The following is a 27,847-nucleotide window of genomic DNA, read 5'->3' on the forward strand; positions in this document are numbered from 1 at the left end:
AACAAAAACCTAAACCAGGGAAATACGTTATTCTGTTACATCTCAAGTACATGGCATAATCAGAGATGAAAGCAAAGGACCTCTGTAAATTTAAACACATATTACAAAATGTTATCATCTTAAATCATGTTATAGTCATTGTTAAAGTTATCATTTCATTTTGACTTGATGAAAGCTTTTGACAGACAGAAATAACAGTAAGCAACAGTAGAACGACTCAACAGTATTTAATGCAGTCTGGATAGCACAAGAGAGGAGTGCTTGTAAAAAATAAAAGCCATGAGATCTCTTCTAGGCGTCTGTTAGAAGGTTACCCCTCTCCCAAGTTGGGGTATAACCGCTTTGAGGGGTGCACATACACACCTTTGCTCAGTTTGAAGGGGTGTTAGGAGTGGGCCAGCGGCCTGTGGTATATGTATACACACACACTATGTACATGAAGGATCCCTATCTTACACGCACACACACACACTTTATGTACATACATGAAGGAACACTATCTGGGATTGTCAGAGTAGGCACGCATTGACCAATCTACTTTTGGATCATGACAGCAGAGTCCATTTTACAAGTCAAATGATCAACTGTTTTTACAAGCAAGGAAGGAAGGAAGGACTCACACCAATTCAAGAACAAGGCAATGACATAGTAGCAATAGGAGAAAAACTACTAAAATCCCATTTACATGGCATGACAGTTTGTTTTGCGAAAATGATTGTTGAATCATCATCATGAAAATGCCTTTGAACTCTTCTCGTTGAGAGGGCTTTCCTCTGACTGGATTGGTTAAAGTTTAAGTCCCATCTGAATAAGTACTTTTGAGTAATAACTGAAACAAAAATGGCAGCAGACAGAATTAATTCCCGCACTGAGGAAAGAAGCTCCTGGAGTGACAACACCAAGCCCCCTCCACCACCACCCTCAGCTCCCAGGCTTCACTCGAAGGTGAAAGCCTTTGGCTATACAGGCAATAGAGTACCACAGCATGTGTCGTAATACCCATAAAACCTAGTGGTCAAACGAGGAAATGGTTCCAATCGTTTCCCAACCATTCATTTTTTTCTATTCAATTTTAGAAACACTGAAAATAAGGGCTGTGTTTCATGTAGACTTACCTTGGCATGACGTTTTGATAACCATGTAAATCGGTCTCCGACAAGGTGACTTTTATCAACACAGTCGGCTCCATTTACTCTGATTAGAAAATGCTCATTAGCATAAAAGTAAACATGCAGAATTGCCAAAATGATGCAAAGGTAAAAAGCCCTGGATTAACTATCCAATGTTAACTAAATGTAGTAATGAACAAATTGGCTACTTTGCCTTAAATGGATAATTCTGTATATTGTCTTGTGCAAGATTTAAATTGACACAATACCTGTTAGCAAAGGTGTCAGCAGGGATTTGTAGTTCTGCATGGTCTACTTTTATGCTAATTTGCATTTTCGAATCAGAGTAAATAGTCAAATATATTGCTAAAAGTCACCTTGTCGGATTGAGATTTATATGGTTATCCAAACGTCACGCCAGGGTAAGCCTACATGAAACACAGCCCTTATTTAAGTGTTTCTAAAAATCCCATGTGAAAAAATAATTGAAACAATTTCCCTGTTTGACCACTAGGCTTTACAAGTATTTTGACACCACTGGGGGGCTCTGGAGAAAAGGCAACAAGAGAACATTCAAATCAAAAAAGGACTCAAACTTTGACCATTAGTAAACAAATAAATAAGGCTAGGACCAAACAATATACAGTACCAGTCAAATGTTTGGACACACCTCATTCAAGGATTTCTTTATTTTTACTATTTTCTACATTGTAGAATAATAGTGAAGACATTAGCTATGAAATAACACATATGGAATCATGTAGCAACCAAAAAAAAGTGTTAAATCAAAATATATTTTATATTTGAGATTCTTCAAAGTAACCAACCTTTGCCTTGACTGCTTTGCACACTTGGCATTCTCTCAACCAGCTTCATGATGGAGTCACCTTGAATGCATTTCAATTAATAGGTGTGCTTTGCGGTCAAATTCCTGCAAAGAAACTACTACTAAAGGACACCAATAAGAAGGGGCTTCCTTGGGCCAAGAAACACGAGTAATGGACATTAGACCAGTGGAAATGTGTCCTTTGGCCTGTACAAATGTGAGATTTTTGGTGCCAAGCACTGTGTCTTTGTGAGATGCAGAGCAGGGTGTGCGGTTCCCACCGTGAAGCATGGAGGAAGTGTGATGGTGCTTCTCTGGTGACATTGTCAGTGATTTATTTAGAATTCAAGGCACACTTAACCAGCATGGCTACCACAGCATTATGCAGCGATACACCATCCATTCTGGTTTGCGCTTAGTGGGACTATCATTTGTTTTTCAACAGGACAATTACCAAACACAACCAGGATGTGTAAGGGCTATTTGACCAAGGAAAGTGATGGAGTGCTGTATCAGATGACCTAGCCTCCACAATCACCCGACCTCAACCCAATTGAGATCGTTTGGGATGAGTTGGACCAGAGTGAAGGAAAAGCACCCAACAAGTGCTCAGCATGTGGGAACTCCTTCAAGACTGTTTGAAAAGCATTCCAGGTGAAGCTGGTTGAGAAAATGCCAAGAGTGTGCAACGCTGTCATCAAAGCAAATGGTAGCTATTTGAAGAATCTCAAATATATAATTTGATTTGTTTAACACTTTTTTTTTGGTTACTACACTTATTTCATAGTTGATGTCTTCACTATTATTCTACAACGTAGAAAAAAGTCTAAATAAAGACAAATCCTTGAATGAGTATGTTTCCAAACGTTTGACTGGTACTGTGCATATATAACTAAAATAACATACAAATGTGCAATGGTTCCAGTATAATTTCAAACAAAAACTTCTCTATAAGCACTTGTCTTTATTTTTTTTGCATTGTTCTTGACCCCTTCTACCACCATCCTAACGCCACTAGATACCCTTGGCTTAAATCTGCTACATGGGAAGCTATGGAGATGTTAGTGTTCAAAATTAGACATATCTTCCTGCACCGTCTGTCACCAGTGTTGTGTCCAATCAGACCACCTAGACCCAGCTCTCCAACTTTGAAATGCCCATTGTTAACTCTGAGTACCTTGAGAGAAATGTGTGAGACTACTCGCCTGGATGTCCAGCCATCTGGTCAATGCTAACCGTTTCTCTACCATACCACCCATTCGGTTAGCATTGGCACTGGAGCCATCTATGATACACTGCCAGGTCTGTCAGTATAATCACAAATTGAGGAATCAATATTATTTATCATCAGTTATTATAAGTGTACAACTGATCTAATATACTGTAGGCTGTGTGACTCCTCTCCTATGCGGCTCAGTCGGTGGAGGACAGTTCACACCTGGCAGTCTCATGGCAAATCAGTGAATGTAATAAACATGGGCAACCTGAAGTCAGTCAACCCCCCACCCCACCCCCGCCCTCTCAGGAGAAGAACAACAATGTAATAGAAAAACAGTTAACACTCCCATTTCACACACACTGTCATTCTCACAACCACTCACACTAAAAGCAATGTATCAGTACTGAAATCATTGAAAGCCTCTTGGGAAGAACATAAGTATGGAGACATTCTGTCTCTCTCACATAACTCTTACTGTTTATTGTGAAACCACCTCCCCTTCTACCCCACAGAAAACATCTGTAAAGAAATATTACCTCTAAATGAGATAAAGCAAAAAAAGAAAACCACTGCAAGAGAAACCAAAAGCAGAATCCAGAATTTTTGCTTTGCCCCATCGGGCAGGCCTAACTGGGCCGCCCGACGGTACAGGTCTGTTAGCGTTAGCTGGTTAGCAGTGGAGCGATGGAGGACAAACAGGTGGCGGCAGCGTCCTTCTAGAAGTCTCCTGTATAACTTCAGAACATCAGTCAGACACTGGAGTGGAGATTGTGGAGGGGTTATGAGTCGGTCTCACAGTCGGGGCATGTCCACTCTCACACCAGTGAAACCAACTATTATAGGGTAGACTGGGTAATCTAGGCCCGCACCCTACGTGGCCCTCTGACAGCATGGCAATGATGACAGAAGCTCGAATGGCTGGCTCCCCCTAGAAGCTGGTCTCGGGGAGGGATGTGGAGGAGGCAGAAGAGGAGGATAAAAAGGAGATGGTTTGTACATAGAGCCAGGCTAAGGTCAGGGCAGCTGGGGCTATGTTGAGTGAGGGCCCTGTCCTGGTTCTGTGGCCCCTCTCTCTACCTGTCCTTCTGCTCCTGCATTAATCGCTTGGTCATGCGGCCACACAGCAGGCCAAACAGGAAGAGAATGCACAAGCTCAGGCCAATCATAGCCAGGATGTAGGTCTTGGAGGGTGAGGTCATCACCTGCATGGCCAGGTCTGAGAAGCCTTCGGCCGGGGCCACCTTGGAGGGACATAGGGGGAGGGGAGCAGGTGTGGGTGTCAAAGTATGAAAAAGTAGAGATTGTTCAATGTGATATTGTGCGAGTTGAATCCTAGGCAATAAGAGGGTAGCAGCCACTGATAGCTCAATTCATGACAAAAAACATACACGCATTAAAAAGTGTGGTGGTAATGTTTGGTAGGTTCGCACTTGTTTTGAAGGGGCTCAGGTGTGAGTGTTAAGGCAAGCTAGTGACGCCTTGTTGGTATGTTTGTGCGTGCGTCTTGTTCACCTTGGCAGCGTAGCTCCACATGTCGATGCGGTCCTGCAGTCTCTTCTTACACTCTGGCTGCAGACGCACCCTCTTGTCCTGCAGAGCCTCCATCAGACAGGACATCTCTGACGAGAAACACAAGCAAAAAGGTAAGGCCATTCAGCACAGAGAAAAGGCCTTACAGGGGACAGGGATGCATGTACAAATGTGCAGGTGGTGTGTGTGTGTGTGTGTGTGTGTGTGTACTACTCACGGCGCCCTCGTCCTGGTGGAATGGCAGCACACTGGTGCTTGATGTCCAGAGCGCAGGCCGTGTGGAGGACAGGGTCCACAAAGATGTCTGCTTTACTCTCCTTCAGAATGTTCAGAACCTCCTGCAGAGAGGTGGGGTGATAAGAGAAATAAAAAGGATGTTTCTCAGACCTCTTGGCTCTTAAGACGGCTGAACATTGTCAGTTTCTGTTTACTAAGAGGAGAGGGAAGAGAACAGAACCACCCACCTTCTTGCAGCCCTCCACTTTGATCTTGAGGAGGTTGACTTTAAGACACTCCTCTACTTGACCGGTCTGCTCCTGGGCCGCAGCCTCCTCTGGACACAGCCGAGAGATCTGACACGCAGAAGGGTAATGTATAACCACCATTTCTTAACTGTGTTACAAAGCGTGTGTGTTTGTAATAGTCCTGGGGTGTAGTCATTGTGACGATTCTGTAGCGAAATATTTCAACTGTTTCCTCCACACGGAAATTCAGGAAGGTCCCTCCCTATTTCGTTCCGTTTGGTTCTTAAAAACTGTATATGGTTTCCATTGCAAGACAATGAATGCACCCCTGTTTAGACCCAATCACCTCATCAGTGCAGTGAATCTGCAGCTGCGGGTCCAGTCTGTAGTCCAGAGCTGACTCCTGTAGGATCACTCTGATCTGGTCCTCACAGTCTGGAGACAGACGCTGTGGACACACACGTAAGAGAATGGTCTAAGCACACCCACACAGACAAACAGTACGTGTAACCTACCTACTAATCACTCAAACATGGTTGACTATACTGAACAAACATATAAACATATCAAATGTGGGTCCCATGAGCTGAAATAAAAGATCCCAGAAATGTTCAATACCCACCAAAAGCGTATTGCTCTCAAAAGTTATGCACAAATTGGTTTACATCCCTGTTAGTGAGCAGTTCTCCTTTGCTAAGATATGCCACACCTGTCAGGTGGATAGATTATCAAGAAGATGATTAAACAGCTACACCCTGTGCTGGGGACAAAAGGCCACTAAAATGAGATGTTTCGTCACACAACACAATGACACCGATGTCTCAAGTTGAGGGAGCGTGCAATTGGCATGCTGACTGCAGGAATGCCCACCAGAGCTGTGGATCGACAATTTAATGTTCATTTCTCTACCATAAGCTGCCTCTCCAATGTCGTTTTAGAGATATAGGCAGTACATTCACCCGGCCTCACAGCCGCAGACCACGTGTAACCACGCCAGCCCAGGACCTCCACATCCTGCTTCTTCACCTGCAGGGTCATCTGAGACCAGCCAGCCGGACAGCAGATGAAACTGAGGAGTATTTCTGTCTGTAATAAAGCCCTTTTGTGGGGGAAAAAACTAATTCTGATTGGCTGGGCTTGGCTTCCCAGCGGGTGGGCCACCAATGGCTGCACCACTGCCCAGACGGGTGAATTACATATAATTAGGGCCTAATGAATTCATTTCAATTGACTGATTTCCTTATATGAACTGTAACTCAGTAAAAATAGTTGAAATTGTTGAGTTAATATTTCTGGTCCGAATAAGGAGACCCAGTAGTAGTTTGTAGTCTGACCTGGTCTGCATATTTGAGTTTGAGGCAGGAGACAACCTGTCCCTCCAGCTCACTGTCTCCTGTAGCCTTGTTCAGGATGCTTTGGCAGAATTTAGGGATGTCAGCCTTACACGACTTCCTCAGCACTGGGTTCAACCTGTAGTCTGGACAGAACACGACAGGGTGAACCATAGGGGTTAGATTGGGGAGACAAGGTGAGAACCATAGGGGTAGAGTAATACTACAGAGGTGTTTACTGTATGTTTGATGGAAACCATAATCTCTACTCATATTGTGAGCTATAGTGTGTGTGTATATTCAGTATCCACCTGTATTCTGTGTGATCTGTCTCTTTGTGATCATCTGTTTACACTTGGGGTCCATCAGCTCGCTGTTCTTGTTCTGCTTCAGGCACTGCAGCATGTTCTTGGCATCAGCCTCAGTACAGAACCGCTGGCAGAGACAGACAACACTAGGACACTCAGAAACACAGATGAAGGCAGCGTAGCTGGTGAAACGTTGCTCTTCATTATCGATTAAATGTATTGCATCTATGCAGATTAAATACACAGACTGGGAGAGACCAACAGACAACAAGCCAGTCATCATGTCTGTCTGGGACAGTCTTAGTAGCAGCCAGGGACCTCTCCTTCAGAAAATTATAATTACTCTGAAACGTAACGTCATACGGACACAACGTAATCAGCAATGGTTTGACTGAAGCACCTTTGAGCATAGCTACATTGTTGAAACGTTCCTTACATTCCTTGCTTTGGGTCCTTGTGTTATGCATTCGGTGCTAAAATGACTCTGTGAAAAGTACATACCCGAATCATCTGCTTGCAGACCCTCATGAGTTGGAAGTCCAGCTCTGGGTCCATCATCTCTACCTCCTGCAGCTTGAATACCCTGTGGTGACATCGCTGGGTCAGCTGCCTCTTGTTCTCCTTCAGACATTCGATCACCTATTACAAACGTCACAGTCATCAATAGTTGCCATCATCGTAATCAATAGTTATGAAAAATACTGTGTTTACTAAATGCTTTTTCAAGGCACACAAACAGCTGTCAGTGGGCCTTACCTGGGCATTCCCGAAGGCCACGTTCTGGCACAGCCTCCCGATGTCCTGCTTACAGGAGTCGTAGAGCTCAGGCTCCAGACGGACATCCTCAGACATCTCCAGCTCCTCCACCCTCAGCTGCTTACGACACTTGACAGACACGCGCTGCTCCTTGACGTCCTGAAGAGTGTCGTTCCTCACCGTGGTGCTTAGACAGAGCACTACATCCACCCTAGAGAGACAGCAAGAGAGACAACGTTTGGGTCCGTTTAAAGTTTGATTGTAGTTTGGTCAACTATGCCCAGGTTCTCTCTCAGACGAGACTCACTTCTTCTTGATGTTGGGGCAGAGTTTGAGCACATCCTCTTTGCAGGCCATCTTAAACTTGTAGGAGAAACGGAAGTCCTTAATCTGGACCTGAGAGGGAGAAGGGAAACGCAGAGAAATGGGAGTGAAGCAACTGTCAAAGTCGTGGGTTCAAATCTCACATACTATCAAACTGGATAAACTCACTGCACTGTAAGTTGCTTTGGATGAAAGCATTGGTTTAGAGGCATATTGTATGTTTCTCACTTCCATCTATACAATCATTTCAGATCGACACCAGTGTTGAGTTTATTTGGAATTGGGCGACAGACAGACTCACCAGTTGGAAATGTGTGACTCCCACAGCACACTTGTCGTTCATCTCCTTCTGGTGTTTGTTTTGCACCAGACACTCCATCAGATCCCCCGTGTCGATCTGGTTATCTGCCACCTCCTGGGAGAGAGAAGGGGAGAAATGGTCAGGATAACCTGATCAGTTAAATCAGCTGATGGATCATTTTACATTCTTGACAGGAGAGATATCCCAGTCATTGTTAGTAGAGTTAAAATGGGGGTTGGTGGTATGAGAAACCCTGAGAGGGCGCTCGGGGCTGTGGTAGAGGTAGGACTCACGTGACAGTGCGACTGGATGACTGGCTCACAGGCTCTCATCAGCAGGGTCTCAATCTGAATGTCCTGGTGGGAAAAGAGAAGAACGCCCTTTTACCATGTGACCAACCATAGTTTACCACAGCCAGTTCTTCTTACAGAGCAGTCAGCAAGTCAGTCAGTCAACCAGTTAGTCAGCGTGTCCCTGGTACTCCAGTCTCTCTCACCTCAGACGCCAGTTCAGTCAGGTTGCCCACCACATCCCTGCACTCTGACACCAGCTCCTCTAGGTGGTCCTGTAGACACTCCAGTTCCTGGAACACCAAAAAAAGTCCATGTCAAACTTTTTACACCCTGGTTGTGCAATTACTGTCCCCCTGATCTAGCCCCAATATGTACAGCCATATTCTATAGTAAAGGACTGTCTGCATCCAGCATTTTAAAGCAAAACCATCACGTCAGCAGTTACAGGCCACAATTCAATTAATGGATGAGATGGCAGACAGCAAGCGGTCTCCTCCAGTACCTGTCCAGACTCAGTCTTCTCACTGCACCACTTCCCCAGGTCAGTCATACAGCGTCTCTGCAGCTCGGGGTCCAGCTTCACATCCAGCGCCCTCTGGTGGAGGATACGCTGCACCTCCACTTTACAGTCCCGGGACAGCTAAAGAATATCAAAAGAACAGAACTCAACACTATTAAAAAAAAAACTCAGGATCTGGATCAATTCCATTTCAATCCAGTCAATTGGACATTCAGGAACTTCCTAAATTTACTGATTTGAAATGGAATTGAGGCCAACCCTGTTTAGGATGCAGGACAAGAAAACTAGACAGTAGGGGAGATAGGAGCCCCTAAGACATACCCGTGTCAACACTTATGGAAGGTCCCATCAGAATTATGTGTTTGCTTGTAGTGTATCTTCAGTATATTGAATGGGCAATCACAATAAATAATCCCACTGTTAATGTCACTAATCAATCATTCCAGTCAAATATTAAAAATGGCCCAATGCAGATGTTATTATATCAATATCAAATAATTTCTGGTAAAGACGATTTACTCAGAGAATTTAGCATGATAAGAGATTAGAATGTGATTACAGCAATGGTCAAAAAGTGGTCACTGCTCAATAGAACCCGGACAATGCTCCATGAGCAGAACGGCACCAAAGTCGAGCGTCATCTGACAAGCTAACTAGTGCCTGCAGGTTCATGTGGGATAACATGGGCGTTTTATAAATTAAATCAACAGAATAAAATGCAAAAAAATGGCGCACACAGACACACAATTAATTTACAAAGCTAACAAACAGAATCAGTATGTACCCTCCCCCATTTTTGTTTTGTTTATTTCTGAGTTTTCCCTTTAAAATCACCATAGAAACCGGCCCTCTCAAAGTTGATTGACCAGGGTTTGAGGAATAGAAAGTCATGGATCGAGAAGAAAATGACAAAGGGTACCAAGTTGATTTTGATTGGTCCAAAGCGTGGAAACGCCTCCAAATGTTACCACCTCACAACGTTGAAATATGGAAGCGATACAACCAAGACCAGTGCAGTCTAAACTAGCAACGTTCACAACAAACAATCTTATTTAAATCAACACTGTACAAGCATATTGATGTTATAATATTGTAGAGAACAATTTAATGATTCACTGTATGTGATTTATACTGACATAGGCAAAAACAAAACTAGGTTTAGACACTAATTTAGTAGCACCCTCTTGAATTGGCCCGTATTTCACGTCATTCTAGAGCAAGAATTTTGCTAGGACTGTCTGGGAGTGGTTATTGGTAGACAGGTTTGGAACTCTTATTGATCTATTAACCAATTTACCGCCTGGTGATGTCACCAGGCAAGCCGAAACTCACGCCAATCAGGCTGATGAGGTCTTGCGTAGATTGCATTTTCAACCAGCAACTACCAGGAAATAACACAGATTCCATTTTTTAAACTTTTACAGTGTTCGTTTCTGCAGGAAACGAATTGAAATTCTCCAACAAGTAAAATCTATAATATGCCCTCATTTTGACCAGAATCAACTTCGGGAATCAGAACCTAATCAAATCGTGATAATCATCACTAACAAAACACTGAACTTACAACGAAAACACGTCTTCCTGTTTCATCCACTGCATTTCCCTTTTAAAGAGGACAACACCATCAGAACGTACTGAGGACAGATTGATTTCTAAAAAGGTCCTAGATCACGTCAGACAATATTTTGGTTTTCTGTGATAATTTGACATTTAGCTACATCTATATTCATGTTCCTCTACATTAGCCACTGATAGCTACGTTTTGTGCAGCGCACTGCGGTGAAATCAGTCCTACCCGCCGTCCCTGCTCCTCTGTGCGGTAGGCGTGGCGGTACAGACAGGAGAAGATGGCACCAGGTGGCATCATCTCACTTGTCTCGTTCCAGCCGTGGGCGTGGCACAGACGGGAGGCATCGCCCTGGCACTTCTTATAGAGGATGGGGTCCAGTCTGGCAGACAGTAAGAGGAGTGTGTGTGAAGATTAAGCAAATACATTTATAACATCCTTTTACATCAGAAATTGTCACAAAGTGATTTTACAGTAACCCGGCATAGACCCAAAAGAACAAGCAAAAGCACAATGTGGGAAACCATACCAGGGCACACTGACCAGGCATACTAAAAACCCTTAATATGGAGTCTGATCAAGCCCCTAATAGGCTTTGAATGTGTGAAGCATGTGAGAGAAAAATTACAAGGCTGTTTAATAATGTTTATGCATCGAAAAGCTATGAGGAGTACTCTCTCATCCGTGTCTGTGGGGCTGAGTTGGGACTCTGGAGCTTGAGCTGACAATCGAGTTGCAGCCTGACATTCCATAGACAACATGTGGTAGGTGTAACCGAGATAGCCTGGAGGAGTAGAAGAAAACCCCTCATTGTTTCTAATCATCCTGGAATCTAAACCGGGGTTGGAAACTAAACCGGGGTTGGGTTAAAACGGCACCAGGTGCAGATAACCATAAGATGAACCCAAGATGGCCGATCTGCCTGGGGGGGTGGAACCAGCCATGACTAAGCATTCTTAGTGTCAGCTATATGAGAAACAGGATTCCTCTGTAAAGGTTAAGCTCTCGGCAACACACTTTAAAGTGTGCGGTCGACCAGCCTCATTATTGCAATAATGAATCAATATTGAATAAAGATGATTGTTTGAAGAAATGTCAGTCTCTCACTTGATTAGAATATTCCACGACAAGCATCACCATAAACTAGCATTGCTACTTACTTCCAGTCCCGTGCTATAAAGTACTGCAGTTCCAGCAGCCTGTGTTCACAGTCCTCCACCATCTTCTCGGTGTACAGGTGCTCCATCAGACAAGACAGGATCCTACACAAAAGCACATTGGAGCTTAACAATTCCACAGATATACAAAGTACTACATGCAATTTGACATACAAATGTTCTGCTAGCTTTGCGTAAATCAAGCAGGAGAGGGGAACAATTTGGTGACTCACATGGGGTCTCCGTTGCGGATGTGTTTGCAGGCGGTCTGGATGACAGACTCACAAGCCTCGTTCAGGGCCCGGTCAATACGGTAGTCTGCCCCAGGATCAGCCTCCTGGATCAGGGTCTGGAGCTAAGAGAAAGAGCGAGAGACCCAAACCTTCAACAACCACTGTCTGGTAATGGGAGGGTTACACCGCTAGATGACTAGGCAAACTGCACGTGTAGTAAAACTTGACAGTGGTTCTCTTTTCTGTTTGACCTCAGTGGTGGAATGTCCTAAATATAACTCATTTTAAGATTTATTCCTGGTGATTTTACAGGCATTTTATTTATTTATTTTTGTATTTTTTGTAGTAAAAACTCTGAACACCACCTCCTTCCAGACCTCCCCCGCCCACCTTACACAGCAGCACCACTCCTGGGGAGAACCCTGTGAACTCACAGCTTTCTGGCAGAGGTTGTCGATGGTGCCCATGTCTCCTCGGCCCACCCTCATGAGGCAGTGCAGGGTGCGTCCCTTGCGGTGGAGGCCGGAGCAGTGGGCCTCGATCTCCCCACGGCAGTGCAGCACGATCTCAGGGCTCAGAGAGAAGTCCTCCATCAACATCCTCCTGTAGTCTAACATCTCCCCCTGACACTCACCGCTCACCGTACGACCTGGAACACACACACACACACGTCAGGAAAAGTCACATAGGAACTACAAGTGGGGCACTAGAAAGGCATTTCATTAAGTGGAGAGACAAACCCTCAATGTAACAGCAGTGTGACACCGTATGAGAGAAAGACTAATACAGATTGACAAAACAGGTTGACAGGGAGAGACACAGATATAGATTAGGAAGAAGAGACAGCCAGCCTAACCTCTGTGTACGGCAGACTCCAGACAGAGCAGCAGGTAGGAGAGGCGTGCCTCGCGGGCGCGGGGCATGTTGGTGTCCATGCTGCAGCGGTACTTCCTCAGGTCTGTCTTGCAGGCCTTGGCCAGGGAGTAGCTCACCTTGTAGTCCTGGGTAATCAGCTTCTGACGCGTGGTCAGGGCCTCTCTGCACTGTGGTGGTCAACCAAAACACAGCTCTGGTCACAATCTCCATCTGACTCACTGACTAATAGAATGGAATTACCAGAACAGATATTCCCATTCAAGGGTGTTCTCTACATTTTAGACAACCGTGCTGACAAAATGCATTGCAATAACAGCATTATTCATATGGACAAATGACATGTAGCAGAAAATGGATATTATTATTTTGGCGATGACTCCGTTCCAACCAGGCTGAAGAGCAGAACACGTACCTTTTCAGACATGGCCTCCTCAAACTTGTGGTTGAAGAGACACTTGTAGACTCTGCCCTCTCCGGCTGGAGTCTAGATATCAAAGAAATTAGAATTGTGATTCAATGATGAATTCATTTTCACATTCCCAAAGTTAGTGACAAAAACACCTTTGCAAGGAGCTTGGATTCAACTCGAATAAAAGTCTGAATGCATCTGACCCCGAATCTCAAAATGTTGCCTCTAATGAAATGAGAGACAAGAAGTGAACAGGAGGAAGGTACTCACATTTTCACAGAAGCGCTCCCGGTCCTCCCGGCAGGAAAAGTAGAGGTATCTATCCAGGTGGAAGTCGTCTGAGGAGAGTTCGGCCACACGCATGATGGCCTTCTTACAGTCAGGCCTGATGGCATGGGCCCCGGGCTGCTCCTCTGCCTCCCTGACCAGACCCTTCTCCAGGCATGCTATCACCTCACCTTGGGAGTGCACGTCCTGAGGGACAGGGTGGCATGGGGACAGTGAGATGGATACGTTCAAGTTGGCTACAGCACTGACGCGTCTCTGTGCAAGGCCAGCAGAAGTGTTAGCGCCCAGAGTTGCGCTTTGGATGCAATGTTTTATCAAATATTTTATTTCAGCAATTTAATAGAACACACAACCATAAAACCAGCCAGAGAGGGGAGGAAATACACTACTAAATACAGAGAAGTTAAATATTTAAACTTTTTTTTACGCTGAATTATTTATTTTTTAACTCAGCATCAGGAGTTATTGCCGTTGTGTTGCCCTGACAACTGGCTTCTGATTCCTGAAGGCATGGTCATTAATCATCCTGTAGAAAGGAATAATTCAGAGGATGCCAGGATGAAAATATAAATTGTTTAACACTGGGAGTTTCGAGAGCGTGGAAGCTAAATTTGTCATAAATCATGACTGAAGTAGCTAAGTTACTGACTGCAGTGAGCAGTAACTCAGGAGGACTCATAGCCAGGAAAACCACACTGGAGCTCAGAGCAGCACAGAGGCAGTAACTCAAGCCTGACTACATTATGCCCAAAGCAGGAAACCTCATGTAGTCATAAGCCATGGTGGAACCCAAAGTGTCAAATAAAAAGGAAAACCAAACAAATTAGAAACCTGCACAAACAAAATGGGCATATCCTGCGCCTGTCCTTGTTTTTTGTTACCTCTAGAGACAGAGACCAATTCATACAAATCTAATTCTATATAAAGCCCTCATGACAAAATACTGATTTAAAAAGTGAGCAAGTGTTCCATCTTTACAGACGTGTAGGCTACTGAGTCGCCAGTGAAATGAGTTGAGAGTAGACAGTAAGAAGAGACAGGTGTGTATGACAGTTAGACAAGGTTAGATCTATGCCTATAGATGTGGTCCTCTATAAACTCAGCTGTTAAAGCATGGCCAGGATAGTGGGTTCAATTCCTGGGACCAAATGTATGTAAAGCGTCTGCTAAATAGCATGTACTCTGATATATCACAGAGCAATAACAGACAGGTGAGAGAAGGCCACGAGAGCAGTCACCTTCTCGCCGGTGGATATGCTGCCACAGTGCAGGCTGTTGATGTCCTCGCGACAATTGTCCATGAAGCCACAGATGAGGCGGTAGTCGCTGAACACGATGCTGGTCATCTTGGTGATGTACTGGTTGCACTGGTACTCCGTGATGTTGCCGCGGTGATCCACCAGGCAGGAAACCAGGTAGCCCTTTCCTCTCTCCTCCGCCGCACATTCTTTTATCTGAATGGAAGGAGAGGAAAATGATGGTTAGCGTATGTCACAATATATCTTTCTTACACACTTAGTTTGCATGGGCATCAAAGGCCTGTGCACGTAGGGGTTAAGCCAAAACCAATCCATGATTAAAGAAATGGAAGAAACTACTATTGGCAAGCCACATTTTCTGTAATTTAAGCTTTTCCAGTTAAGTGCTTGGGTGTGTTAGGCCTACTTCCAAACGGTGTGTTGGTACTAGGTGTTGCTAGGTGCCAGGGACAGTGACAGTAGTAGCATGAGGACAGGACCTAGTAGCGGTAGGTAGCCTGATGGTTAGAGCATTGGGCCAGAAACCAAAAGGTCGCTAGTTCAAATCCCCGAGTCGACAAGATGAACAATCTGTCAATGTGCCCTTGAGCAAGGCACTTAACCCTGGAGCAATTAGGGTTGCCGTTGATAATGGCTGACCCTGGCCGCTCGCCGAGGGTGTCTCAGGGGGAGTTGGGATATGCAAAAAGCTCATTTCATGCATGTGTATAACACACTTGTACATATGTGAAACAGGACAAATAAGCAGATCTAATCATTATTATTACCTATAGTCAGATCCATAAAGCTCTGCCAGCTAGCTAGACAACTTACGTCGGAGATGGTGGTCTTGCACACCTCCACAGCCACAGACTCAAACTTGGGGTCAGTCGTCAGGTTCAGCTTGTAGTTCCACAGGAGCTGGAGAAAGAAGACATTAAACAAGTCTATTGATAGCTTAGAGAAAAACAGTACAGGTCCACTGTGAGTGGGAAATGCAAGCAGGGGTGTGATAGCAGGTCAGACCACAAGTGGGGCTAACAACGCTGTATTAAATCATTATTCACATTCAGTTACACAAACTGAAAGGACAGTTTAATGATGTGAGGGAGGAAGTTCAAAACACTTACATGGTTGCAGTCAGCAGCGATCTCGGTTTCCTGGAGAAAAAAAAAGAGGGTCAAACTATGATCCGAACCGTAAAGAGAAGCAGGAACATGCTGGGCAGTGAGCAATTAAGAGCACAAGGCCAAACAAACAAACACAGTGATGCAGCACTTCCGTTGTCAGTTGGCGTAGAGAAGAGCTAAACACAACACTTAGCCACCAGTAAAATGTAATGACTCAACAACTGTAGGGCTGTAGAAACATACGAGTGTCACCGGTCAATATCAGTCCCATTTGACTTTATACCGTTAGTGGGCCTGTGCTTAATATAGCTACTGTCTTGACTGAGCCCAACTCCTAAATTATCACAAGGCCATTGAGGAGAAAAATAATGTCTGCATGCCTCTCCTTAACACCGCTCAGGCCAGGCTGACTGATGTTTGGCCTCCCTATGGGAGCTGAGCCGCAGGAGACTGACTGTAAGCAATGCAGGCCTGTCCAACAAAGCACCAATCAGTGCTTTAGCGATAAAATAACATCTCTACAAAATGGCCTACTACAATCTACAGGAGGGCAGGTCCACATGGCAGCCAAATCTTATGTTAGCATTGGAAATAATGTCACTACTTGAATATCATGCATTTTTTTCCAGTCAAAATAAAAATACCTTGATTAAACTTTGGAACTGATTTGTAGTGCAACTTAGGAGAGAGGTGCCACTGCTTGCTGCAGTTCGGGGGATGGGCAGAGGTCAGAGTGTGTTTGACGAGCGAGCATACGGACTCTTGCTAGCTAAACAAACTTGTAGACGCCATATATCATCATCATCATATCTGGTAGTGCCCGTCTAATGCATCAAATCGATGCAAAGAAACTAGCTAAGATAGCCAGCCAGCTAGCTAGGCTAATGGAGGCTACTGTATTTTGCTATGCTTCCCGTCCTTATCTACAGCAAATCCATTCAGATTCCACAGCCTACCTGGTGGTTGCTCGTTGTAGCGGACTCCTCATTTAGCTAACTTCATTCCGTAACTTTAATTCCATTTAGCTTTGATTAGAGATCTCCCACTTCACTTGCTACACATGGAGCCACTTTCTAGTGCCACCTTGATTGGCCGACAATAACACGCGTGAAACCCCTGTAGGCTACGGTAGGTATTTATGGGGCGCAAGTCATGAAAAATACATTAAAATGTTTGTTTTATTGAATTAAGAATGTTGTGAAATATCATTTTGTTTAGCAAAGTTAGTAATATTGATATAGCCTTTTCCATTGATAAAATAGGCCAGGTTTTTTTTCTTACTCTTTGAAGTATTCGAATGCTAACATCCATTTGGATATTTGAATATCCGTGCCCCTCCCTAGTGAGTGAGTACACACACACACACACACACACACACACACACACACACACACGGGTTGCAAAGGGTCAGGAAACTTACCCGTACATTTCTAGAAATTTGCCATGGGAAGTTAAGCCCGGGAATGTTGCTTTCATTTTTTTTTTTAAAGGTTAGCTTATTAACAGTGAACCTTTTTCTGTGGGATACACAAGGCAATTCTAGGTCTTGTGGCATATTTTGGTTAAACAATCCCCAATTCAATGGAATTGCAACCTTCTGCATGCACAGTGCTTTCTTCCATCACATGTACAGTTGATTCTCAAGATCTTGCACCCTAATGAGACGCTATTGAGCTATGGACTACATGCTTTCTGATAAGTTAAGATAATCACAATAATGGGTGGGGCGAATATAATTTATTACATTTTTTTGTTAACTAGTAAATAGTAGCCTACAGCAAAGTGTGTTTAAATCATTTCTAACTTCCTAACAATTTCTGCTAGTTAGTTTTTGCTACCATGTGGGTTTTAGCTTGCTTAAGCCTGCTAACAGTGTTAATTCACTTGTTTCCATACACGTTTTATTTGAAACCATTTATCTTACAAAGGAGTTGTTTAATCTAACTGCTTAACTATTTATCTGTACTTGGAATTGTATTTGTAAATTTTTTTTACTCATCTTTACAGGAAAATGCCACGGGCACTATCTGATGTGTAGAGACATTTCACAATTGAAGGAAAATGTAGTTGGAAAAGCTGTGTACATTTGCAAATTCTGTGCCAAATCATATGTGAATAACGCAACAAAGATGCAGAATCATCTGCTCTAAAGTTCCCTCAGAGCTCACAACAAGCTACCTCTGACAAAAGTGCCTCTACTTCTATTTGAGGTGAAAATTATGATGAATCAGACACCTTATCGATAGCAACAGCTCATGGTCCTCCTGGAATCAAGTTGACTCAATGGAGGAACGTAGTCAGAAATGCTGATCAATGTCTTGCTCGAGCTGTGTATGCAACTGGTTCACCCTTTGATGCTCACAGGCAATGTGTATTGGAAGAGATTTCTGAATGTTCTTCGCCCAGCATACACCCCTCCAACCAGACATGCTTTATCTACTCATTTGCTGGATACAGAGTTCAAGTGAAGGTCAAGCAAATCATAGAGAAAGCAGACTATTGCAATCATCTGATGGGTGGTCGAACGATCGTGGGCAAGGAATAATTAACGACATCATCTCCACCCCTCAACCAGTATTCTACAAGAGCACAGACACAAGGGACAACAGACACAGCAGTCTCTTCATTGCAGATTGGCTAAAGGCAGTAATCAATGACCTTGGACCACAGAAGGTATATTTGCACTGGTGACAGACAATGCTGCGAACATTAAGGCTGCCTGGTCTAAAGTGGAGGAGTCCTACCCTCACATTACACCCATTAGCTGTGCTGCTCATGCATTGCATCTGCTTCTCAAGGACATCATGGCACTGAAAACAATGGATACACTCTACAAGAAACCCAAGGAAACAGTTAGGTATGTGAAGGGTTATCAAGTTATAGCAGCAAAGTGAGAAGAATAAGAGCACCACATTGAAGCTGCCCACCAATACCTATTTTTTAATTTGTTATTTCACCTGGTAGGCTAGTTGAGAACAAGTTCTCATTTACTGGCCAAGATAAAGCAAAGCAGTTTGACACATACAACATAGTTACACATGGAATAAACATACAGTCAATAATATGGTAGGGGGAAAAAAAGTCTATATACAGTGTGTGCAAATAAGGTAAGATAAGGGAGGTAAGGCAATAAATAGGCCATGGTGGTGAGGTAAGTACACTATAGCAATTAAACATTGGAGTGATCGATGTGCAAAAGATGAATGTGCAAGTAGAGATACTGGGGTGCAAAGGAGCAAGATAAATAAATACAGTATGGGGATGAGGTAGGTAGATTGGATGGGGTATTTACAGATGGGCTAGGTACAGGTGCAGTGATCTGTGAGCTGCTCTGACAGCTGGTGCTTAAAGTTAGTGAGGGAGATACGAGTCTCCAGCTTCAGTGATTTTTGCAGTTAGTTCCAGCCATTGGCAGCAGAGAACTGGAAGGAGAGGCGGCCAACGGAGGAATTGGCTTTGGGGGTGACCAGTGAAATATACCTGCTGGATCACGTGCTACGAGTGGGTGCTGCTATGGTGACCAGTGAGCTGAGACAAGGCGGGGCTTTAACTAGCAGAGACTTGTAGATGACCTGGAGCCAGTGGGTTTGGCGACAAGTATGAAGTGAGGGCCAGCCAACGAGAGCGTACAGGTCGCAGTGGTGGGTAGTATATGGGGCTTTGGTGACAAAACGGATGGCACTGTGATAGACTGCATCCAATTTGCTGAGTAAAGTGTTGGAGGCTATTTTGTAAATGATATGGCCGAAATCGAGGATGGTCAGTTTTACGAGGGTATGTTTGGCAGCATGAGTGAAGGATGCTTTGTTGCAATATAGGAAGCAACAAATTTCATTTTGGATTGGAGATGCTTAATGTGAGTCTGGAAGTAGAGTTTACAGTCTAACCAGACACCTAGGTATTTGTAGTTGTCCACATATTCTAAGTCAGAATGGTCCAGAGTAGGGATGCTGGACGGGCGGGCAGCGATAGGATGAAGAGCATGCATTTAGTTCTACTTGCATATAAGAGCAGTTGGAGGCCACGGAAGGAGAGTGTATGGCATTGAAGCGCGTCTGGAGGTGTCCAAAGAAGGGCCAGAAGTATACAGAAAGGTGATGTCTGCGTAGCGGTGGATCAGAGAGTCACCAGCAGCAAGAGCGACATTATTGATGTATACAGAGAAGAGAGTCGGCCCGAGAATTAAACCCTGTGACACCCCCATGGAGACTGCCAGAGGTCCGGACAACAGGCCCTCCGATTTGACACACTGAATTCAGAGAAGTAGTTGGTAAACCAGGTGCGGCACAGTCATTTGAGAAACCAAGGCTGTTGAGTCTGCCGATAAGAATGTGGTGATTGACAGAGTCGAAAGCCTTGGCCAGGTCAATGAATACGGCTGCACAGTGTTGGCGGTTATGATATCATTTAGGACCTTGAGCATGGCTGAGGTGCACCCATGACCAGCTATGAAACCAGATTGCATAGCGCAGAAGGTACGGTGGGATTCCAAATGGTCCGTAATCTGTTTGTTAACTTGGCTTTCAAAAGACCTTAGAAAGGCAGGGTAGGATAGACATCGGTCTGTAGCAGTTTGGGTCTAGAGTGTCTCCCCCTTTGAAGAGGGGGGTGACAGCGGCAGCTTTCCAATCTTTGGGAATCTCAAATGATATGAAAGAGAGGTTGAACAAGCTAGTAATAGGGGTTGTAATATTTTCAGCAGATAATTTTAGAAAGAGAGGGTCCAGATGGTCTTGCCCGGCTGATTTGTAGGGGTACAGATTTTGCAGCTCTTTCAGAACATCGGCTATCTGGATTTAGGCGAGTTGCTGTGGGGGTTGCAGGGCTGTTGACCGGGATAGGGGTAGCCAGGTGGAAAGCATGGCCAGCGGTAGAAAAATGCTTATTGAAATGTAACTATAGTGGATTTATTGGTGGCAACATTGTTTCCTAGCCTAAGTGCAGTGGGCAACTGGGAGGAGATGCTCTTATTCTCCATGGACTTTACAGTGTCCCAGAACTTTTTTGAGTTTGTGCTGCAGGATGCAAATTTCTGTTAGGAAAGCTAAGGCTAGCTTTTTCAAACTGCCTGTGTATATTGGTTCCTAACTTCCCTGAAAAGTTGCATATCGCGGCGGCTATTTGATGCCAATGCAGTATGCCACAGGATGTTTTTGTGCTGGTCAAGGGCAGTCAGGCAGGTCTGGAGTGAACCAAGGGCTATATCGGTTTCTGGTTCTATATTTTTTGAATGGGGCATGCTTATTTAAGATGGTGAGGAAAGCACTTTTAAAGAATAACCAGGCATCCTCTATTGACGGGATGAGGTCAATATCCTTCCAGGATACCCGGGCAAGGTCGATTAGAAAGGCCTGCTCGCTGAAGTGTGTTTTAGGGAGCGTTTGACAGTGATGAGGGGTGGTCGTTTGACCACAGACCCATTACGGATGTAGGCAATGAGGCAGTGATCGCTGAGATCTTGGTTGAAGACAGCAGAGGTGTATTTGGAGGGCAAATTGGTTGGATGATATCTATGAGGGTGCCCGTGTTTATGGATTTGGGGTTGTACATGGTAGGGTCATTGCTAATTTGTGTGAGATTGAGGGCGTTAAGCTTAGATTGTAGGATGGCTGGGGAGTTAAGTATGTCCCAGTTTAGGTCCCCTAGCAGCATGAGCTCTGAAGATATGGGGGGGGCGATCAATTCACATATGGTGTCCCGGGCACAGCTGGGGTCAGAGGGTGGTTTACAGCAAGCGGCAACGGTGAGAGACTTGTTTCTGGAGAGGTGGATTTAAAAGAAGAAGTTCAAATTGTTTGGGTACAGACCTTGATAGTAAGACAGCCTGCAGGGTTCTAACTCCGCCCCCCTTCACAGTTCTATCTTTTATGGTTACAGAAGTCAACAAATGAGAGCACCTGGGAAATAGGAGTGGAGCTAGGCATTGCAGGGCCTAGATTTACCTCTACATCACCAGAGGAACAGAGGAGGAGTAGGATAAGGGTACGGCTAAAGACTATAAGAACTGGTCGTCTAGTACGTTTAGAACAGAGAGTGAAAGGAGCAGGTTTCTGGGCGCGATAGAATAGATTCAAGGCATAATGTACAGACAAAGGTAAGGTAGGATGTGAATACAGTGGAGGTAAACCTAAGCATTGAGTGACGATGAGAGAAATATTGTCTCTAGAAATATCATTTAAACCAGGTGATGTCACCGCATGTGTGGAAGTTGGAACTAAAGGGTTAGCTAAGGCATACTGAACAGGGCGAGAGGTTCTACAGTGAAATACAATCACTAACCAGGACAGCAATGGACAAGGCATATTGACATTAGGGAGAGGCATGCGTAGCCGAGTGATCATAGGGGTCCAGTGAGTAGTTAGGCTGGCTAGAGACACAGCTCGCGGGACGGGGCTAGCAGAAGGGCCTTAGAGGGACGTCGCGATGGAAGAAGTCTTTTAGCCTCCTCGGCAGACCAGTTATGATAGATTAGTGTTCTGTGTAGTAAAGGGGGTCCAGTCCAATTGGTAGAATGCGTATAGTGGCCCAAGAAATTGGTCGATGGATCTCCTCAGCTAACAGTCCAATATGCTCTAGACAGCTAGCGGGCTGTGGCTAGCAGGCGGGCATTCAGGGGACGTCGCAACATTGTAGCCGGTTGAAGAACCCCCTCGGGCAGATAACGTCGGTAGTCCAGTCGTGAAGGATCATTGGGGCTCCGAACCGGCAGTAAAAAGGGGTCCAGGCCAATATGCAAAACATGTATTATAGCCCTTCTGTTGGGGTTCCGGTTCAAAAGTAAAGAAAGATACTTTAGAAAAAAGCAGATCCACAACACATTGGGTGAGGTGGGTTGCAGGAGAGTATTCTGAAGTTCAGGTTTAGAAAAATACAAAAAAGATATGCGGGGAAAAAAAGATACATACATGGGACACGACGAGGACAAAGACATCTGACTGCGATGCCATCTTGGATAGAGTTCTATCCGTTGGCGTGGTGTCGTCAGCATGTTTGACTGTCTCCTGGAGGGGAAGGAGTCTCTCCAAGAAATGGTCATAATCACAGTATGCCAATATGGACAGCCCCATCAAGAGGATCCTCCTGGATGATGTATTTTGGGAGAGAGTGGTAAGCAGCCTGAAACCTATAGCAGTAGCCATTGCACAAATTGAGGGAGACAATGCCATCCTGTCTGATGTTCAGACTCTGCTTGCAGATGTAAGAGAAGAAATCCATACTGCCCTGCTCACTTCACTGTTGCTCCAAGCAGAGGAAACTGCAGTTCTGAAATACATCAAAAAGTGTGAAGTCTTCTGCCTGAAGCCCATACACGCCGCAGCGTACATGTTGGACCCCATGTGTGCTGGCAAGAGCATCCTGTCTGGTGCAGAGATCAACAAAGCTTATGGTGTAATCACTACCAAGTCTCGCCACCTTGGCCTGGATGAGGGCCATGTTGCCCAAACCTAAAGTTATAAGCAGCCAGCTAGCTTCATCTGGCTAGTGAGGCTCGACCGGATCGGGTTATGTGTTGTGTAGCAAGCCATAATAAGGATTAAGCACAATAGTGGAATTTGCAGCTTCACTTCTGACCCACTGGGAATGAGATGAAAGAAATAAAAGCTGAAATAAATAATTCTCTCTACTATTATTCTGACATTTCACATTCTTAAAATCAAGTGGTGATCCTAACTGACCTAAGAATTTTTACTAGGAATAAATGTCAGGAATTGTGAACAATTGAGGCGTATTTAAACTTCTGACTTCAACTGTATATAAATATGCTACACATTGTGTTGTTAAATAACTCTAAAATTAATATAAACTTTATTGATCTTAAAAATGTCCCTGTTACATGCGTATAGATTTTTACTTTAGAAATGTGTCTGATGGAAGACGTTTTATGATGTCATCTTTAAAAAGTTATCCTAAGCCCACTTCAGATACATGAGACAAGACGATTTCACTACATTTACATTTCAGTCATTTAACACACGCTCTTATTGACATAGAGGAGCACTTAAAAAGTTAAGTGCCTTGCTCAAGGGCACATAGATGATTCACATAGTGGGCTCAGGTATTCAAACCAGCGACCTTTTGGTTACTGGCCCAATGCTCTTAACTGCTAGGTATACTGCAGCGCAGTTTGCTTGATCTGAGTTTTTTGAACATCTCATGTCAGCTGCTGGAATTCCCAAAATGCAACATGTCAAATCTTTAGCTAAAGTCTTGCAACAAGAGATCCATATAGCTAGTTAGAGAACACTACGCTAACACTCGTTCAGTCAAGCAGCTAGCTAACCTAGCTTGCTTATATTTCTCTGACAAGTCAAAGTGTGCCCTGTCTCTGGTGCATACATATTTCATGATACAATACCCTGATACAAGTGGCAACTTTGTTTCATTATGTCATTGTAAAGAGGCACTGTTACTGTGGCAACAGTCTGATCTGAATGCCAGGTCTTCAGTCAGTTGATCTCCATCAAAACATTCTAAAATTGGCTAGTTTTGTCTTGTTGAGTCTTATGTCGTCTGTTGTATCTGACTGGGCATTAGGCATATCCTTGACCTCAGAAACCATGAAAGTAGTGCACGCCTGCACAGGTTTTGAGCTTATGTGAATTTGAAAACTGAGCAGTTTAATAAAATTAGCCTACATCAAGCAGAGGGGAAAACTGCTGTGTTGTACAGATTTCCTTGCAGTGTGCAATGAAATGTCATCAATATTTCCCCACGGGTGACTAAGGCTGGACGAGTGGACGACAATGTTTAGTCATTTTTGCTGTATTGAGACTATGAATAGCCAACAAAAAAATAAAAAATCCCCCAGAGAGAAATTTTCAAAATGCCTCAAATTTACCCTGAGGGGTTTTCTATGACGCAAGCTAGATCTACTTAGGGTTTTCAAATCAAATCTTATTGGTCACATACATATATTTAGCAATGTTATTGTGGATGTATTGTGTGTTCCTAGTTCCAACAGTGCAGTAGTATCTAACAATTCGCAACAATACAAATATCTAAAAGTTAAATGGAATTTAGCAATATATAAATATTAGGACGAGCAATGTCAGAGTAGCATTGACTAAAACACAGTAGAAGAGAATACAGTATATACACATATGAAATGAGTAAAGCAGTATGTAAACATTATTAAAGTGACTAGTGTTCCATTATTAAAGTAACCTGTGATTCCATGTCTGTCTATATAGGGCAGCAGCCACTAAGGTGCAGGGTTGAGTAACCGGGTGGTAGCCAGCCCTTCCAAAGCTAGCTTGCTTCACATCTAGTTCAGGCTTTATCCGTACTACGACAGTGGATATCGCTCATCCGCCTGCAGCAAACTCTAGCAGGCTTGTAACTGTGCGTGCATGTCGCACATGGCTAGTCGAATGCCAAACTCTTAGATCCATGACCAAGTTAGTGCCACATTGTCATTTGTGCTGAAATCAAAAATGAAAAGTTCCTGAAAATTAGGCCTAGGCTTTTAGAAATGTCTCTATTTCATTACTTATCTTTAATGTTGTCTTTGGTGTGCTTATCGCTCCCATCCGTGAAACAGGTTGTTGTCATAGACATAATCCATTGTAGGGTTTTGTAACCTCTAACCCTGGCAATTTGACGATTAAACCCATTGGGTGCTATGGCAGCCAGTCTTAACTTGAATGGAAACTGCCATATATGGATTTTACAGTATGTCTATGGTTGATTGCAGCTGTCTGTTTGCCTTTCACACAATTCTGAATCCAATAGTGCAAAAGCAAATGCTGTTATTTCTAAAAATGTGTTGTGATAAGAAATTAGGTATTTTAACATTAAATGTTTTATTAATCAAGTGTTTTAATCTGTTGTCTTACTCAAATGAAGGAGATGATCTTTGCAAGGTTAGGCCCATTGATTTCATTGGTCCTCAACTCATGGCTTAGATACTTCATTCAGGGTTAATGGAGTCCTAAGTTCGCCTGCTCCGGAGCAGGTTAGTTCTGAAGGATTCGTTGCTATAGAAATTTTCCTGGCTAAAAGGTGAGCCACTTTCATGGTACCGGTTACCCTGAGTTGAACTCAGAGTTGACCAAAGTTACATCGCCAACACCTCAAACTGCGTTTGTGTTATAGGGCTTTGAAGCTGAAGACGTGTTTCAAAATTCCAAACCAGAACTTTCAGAACTAAACGAGTCAATCCACAAAGCCTGAAAGTAAAGCCACACTGCCATGGCCTCCTCCCTACTCTGTGAATGGACCACGTCAACAAAACCACAACTACCAGGGAGGCTGACAGTGAGAGGAGTAGCCTGGAGACAGGCAAAATGCTGTGTGCCTCAAAAACAACCCACAGCCAAGAGAGCATGACTCTCCAGCCTCCTCAATGAACAGGCCACTGAAATAGACCTCAACATTTGGTGAAAATAAATTAATAATACATTTCACAATGAAGAGGACTGAGATGAGAGAAACTACCTGTCATTAATATTAGACAAGCTCCTTGAGGCTCAGGTGCTTATACAAATCTGCCTTCTGCAAACACCGGATTTGGACTGAACCAATACATGGGCTTGAGGAACGATGAACATGACCTCCTCTGATGTCCAGGATCCGTCAATTCAAATCCCAGCTCTGCAAATGTTGTGAAAATAAATTCAGTACTCACCAAAATATGGAGTTTTGCAGAGCAACTATCGCCATTACAGTCGTTACACAAGGCTGTAATACCGTTAAGTTTGCAGAGCTGGCTAATGGGATCCTGGGCGTCAGAGGAGATCTCGTCATATTAATTGTCTCCTCAAGACCAGGTTGTACTGGTTCAGATTAGGATAGAGTCTCACCTCTAGCTTTCTGGCCCTAGGCAGGGGTGGTCTCTCAGATTACTGTAGATATTGCCTTTTCCCAAGCCTATCCATAACCATTGGCTGGAAGCTTAAAAACCGTTACTGAATCTCCTCCTACATCCGCCTATTCTTCCTCTGAACAGGACATTGATGTAAATGTTGGCTCTGATAGACAGTAAATGCGTGAGACATTATTCCCAACATATCGTTAGAGGATCAAGCTAGCCATTGCTAATTTAGCAATGCCAATGGTCATAGCTTGGCACATCTGTAGATATTAGCTAGGTGACTAGGTAATTAACGTTAGTTCACGTTAAGTGAAGACTTCACTTTACTAGTTAACACCGTCCTAAATGGCTGGTTAAAAAAAAAACATGCAGTATTTTCAGTAGTTATGAAATGAAGTTATCGAAGCATATGGAATAATAAATGACCATACTTTCTTTACATCTTTCTGCACCCAAGTAGCTAGCAGGCTAAAAGTTAGCATCGGATAGCTAACGATAACGTTATAGCTTGAGTAAAGCCCACACCCAAGCTCTGGACACAATATCGCAGACTCCACCATACCTCTTTCCTATCCTGGAGGCACTCAAGCACAGCCAGGTTATTGTTCCAGGAATGTTTTGGACAAAGCCTGGTCAAGTCCTCCCGACAAGCCCCCTCTTCGGCCAGCTTCCAGCCGCTGGTGCGTCTACGAGGTGGCGAGGCCGCGACGACTGGAGAACCTCCATTTACAGCAGCCGGAACTGCGGCTTGATTTTGAGCCTGGATATTAACCCTAACTGCAGTATTGGCGATTACACTGTTCGCAGATTTCTGTCCTCGAATGGGATGCATATACAAAAAGACAGACATCAAAAGCAGAAGGGGAACACGTCTACAAGCCGCCATCTTCGGATAACTAGCTAGCTTGGATTGCTAGCTGCAAATTATGACTACAGTGGGATGGGACGTTTTCGTGCATACGTCGGCGTGTGCGTTGTTGGCAACCTCAAGTCATAGAGCTACATTTTCTAGACTGAACATCTAATTGAGAACATTGATATGGTCCGACTCGTTAGTTTCTCTGTATCACAATCACCCCTTTAACTTGCAATAAACACAAGTAGATTTAGTTTTGGACTCTAGACGGCTGCGTTTACACTGGAAACCAAATTCTG

The 27,847-nt window shown here is 44.0% G+C and overlaps 1 protein-coding gene across 3 annotated transcripts; it reads right to left on the minus strand.

The window, feature by feature from the left end:
• Positions 1 to 2,864: 2,864 nt before the first annotated feature.
• Positions 2,865 to 27,680, minus strand: LOC112224626 (Golgi apparatus protein 1). 3 transcript variants are annotated; one of them, XM_024388334.2, is made up of 26 exons: positions 27,255 to 27,680; positions 15,880 to 15,909; positions 15,584 to 15,670; positions 14,750 to 14,965; positions 13,494 to 13,697; positions 13,227 to 13,298; positions 12,795 to 12,981; positions 12,373 to 12,587; positions 11,939 to 12,060; positions 11,709 to 11,810; positions 10,777 to 10,930; positions 10,546 to 10,584; positions 8,964 to 9,101; positions 8,665 to 8,751; positions 8,462 to 8,524; positions 8,169 to 8,282; positions 7,851 to 7,939; positions 7,544 to 7,754; positions 7,289 to 7,426; positions 6,791 to 6,914; positions 6,483 to 6,625; positions 5,495 to 5,596; positions 5,149 to 5,256; positions 4,902 to 5,022; positions 4,667 to 4,773; positions 2,865 to 4,395 (listed from the first exon to the last, which is right to left on the minus strand). In XM_024388334.2, exons 1-26 carry the CDS (start codon positions 27,576 to 27,578, stop codon positions 4,228 to 4,230), a joined length of 3,465 nt encoding a protein of 1,154 aa, XP_024244102.1. In that variant the 5' UTR covers positions 27,579 to 27,680; the 3' UTR covers positions 2,865 to 4,227. The 3 variants fall into 3 exon arrangements, with proteins under 3 accessions (XP_024244102.1, XP_042155427.1, XP_024244172.1); XM_042299493.1 differs by lacking the exon at positions 27,255 to 27,680 and adding an exon at positions 16,836 to 16,960; XM_024388404.2 differs by lacking the exon at positions 10,546 to 10,584 and having other exon boundaries at positions 27,255 to 27,678.
• Between the last annotated feature and the right edge of the window lie 167 nt (positions 27,681 to 27,847).

The sequence above is a fragment of the Oncorhynchus tshawytscha genome, linkage group LG01 (assembly GCF_018296145.1).
Source record: "Oncorhynchus tshawytscha isolate Ot180627B linkage group LG01, Otsh_v2.0, whole genome shotgun sequence".
Taxonomy (NCBI): domain Eukaryota; kingdom Metazoa; phylum Chordata; class Actinopteri; order Salmoniformes; family Salmonidae; genus Oncorhynchus; species Oncorhynchus tshawytscha.

What these genes read in the sequence shown, in the direction of transcription:
- LOC112224626 (XM_024388334.2), bottom strand. Translation starts at nt 27,578, where the DNA reads ATGGCGGCTTGTAGACGTGTTCCCCTTCTGCTTTTGATGTCTGTCTTT. An exon ending in GCCTCCAGGATAGGAAAGAG is followed by an intron (nt 15,910 to 27,254) that starts GTATGGTGGAGT and finishes TTTTTTCTCCAG; the next exon opens with GAAACCGAGATCGCTGCTGA. An exon ending in GCATATCCACCGGCGAGAAG is followed by an intron (nt 13,698 to 14,749) that starts GTGACTGCTCTC and finishes CCTGTCCCTCAG; the next exon opens with GACGTGCACTCCCAAGGTGA.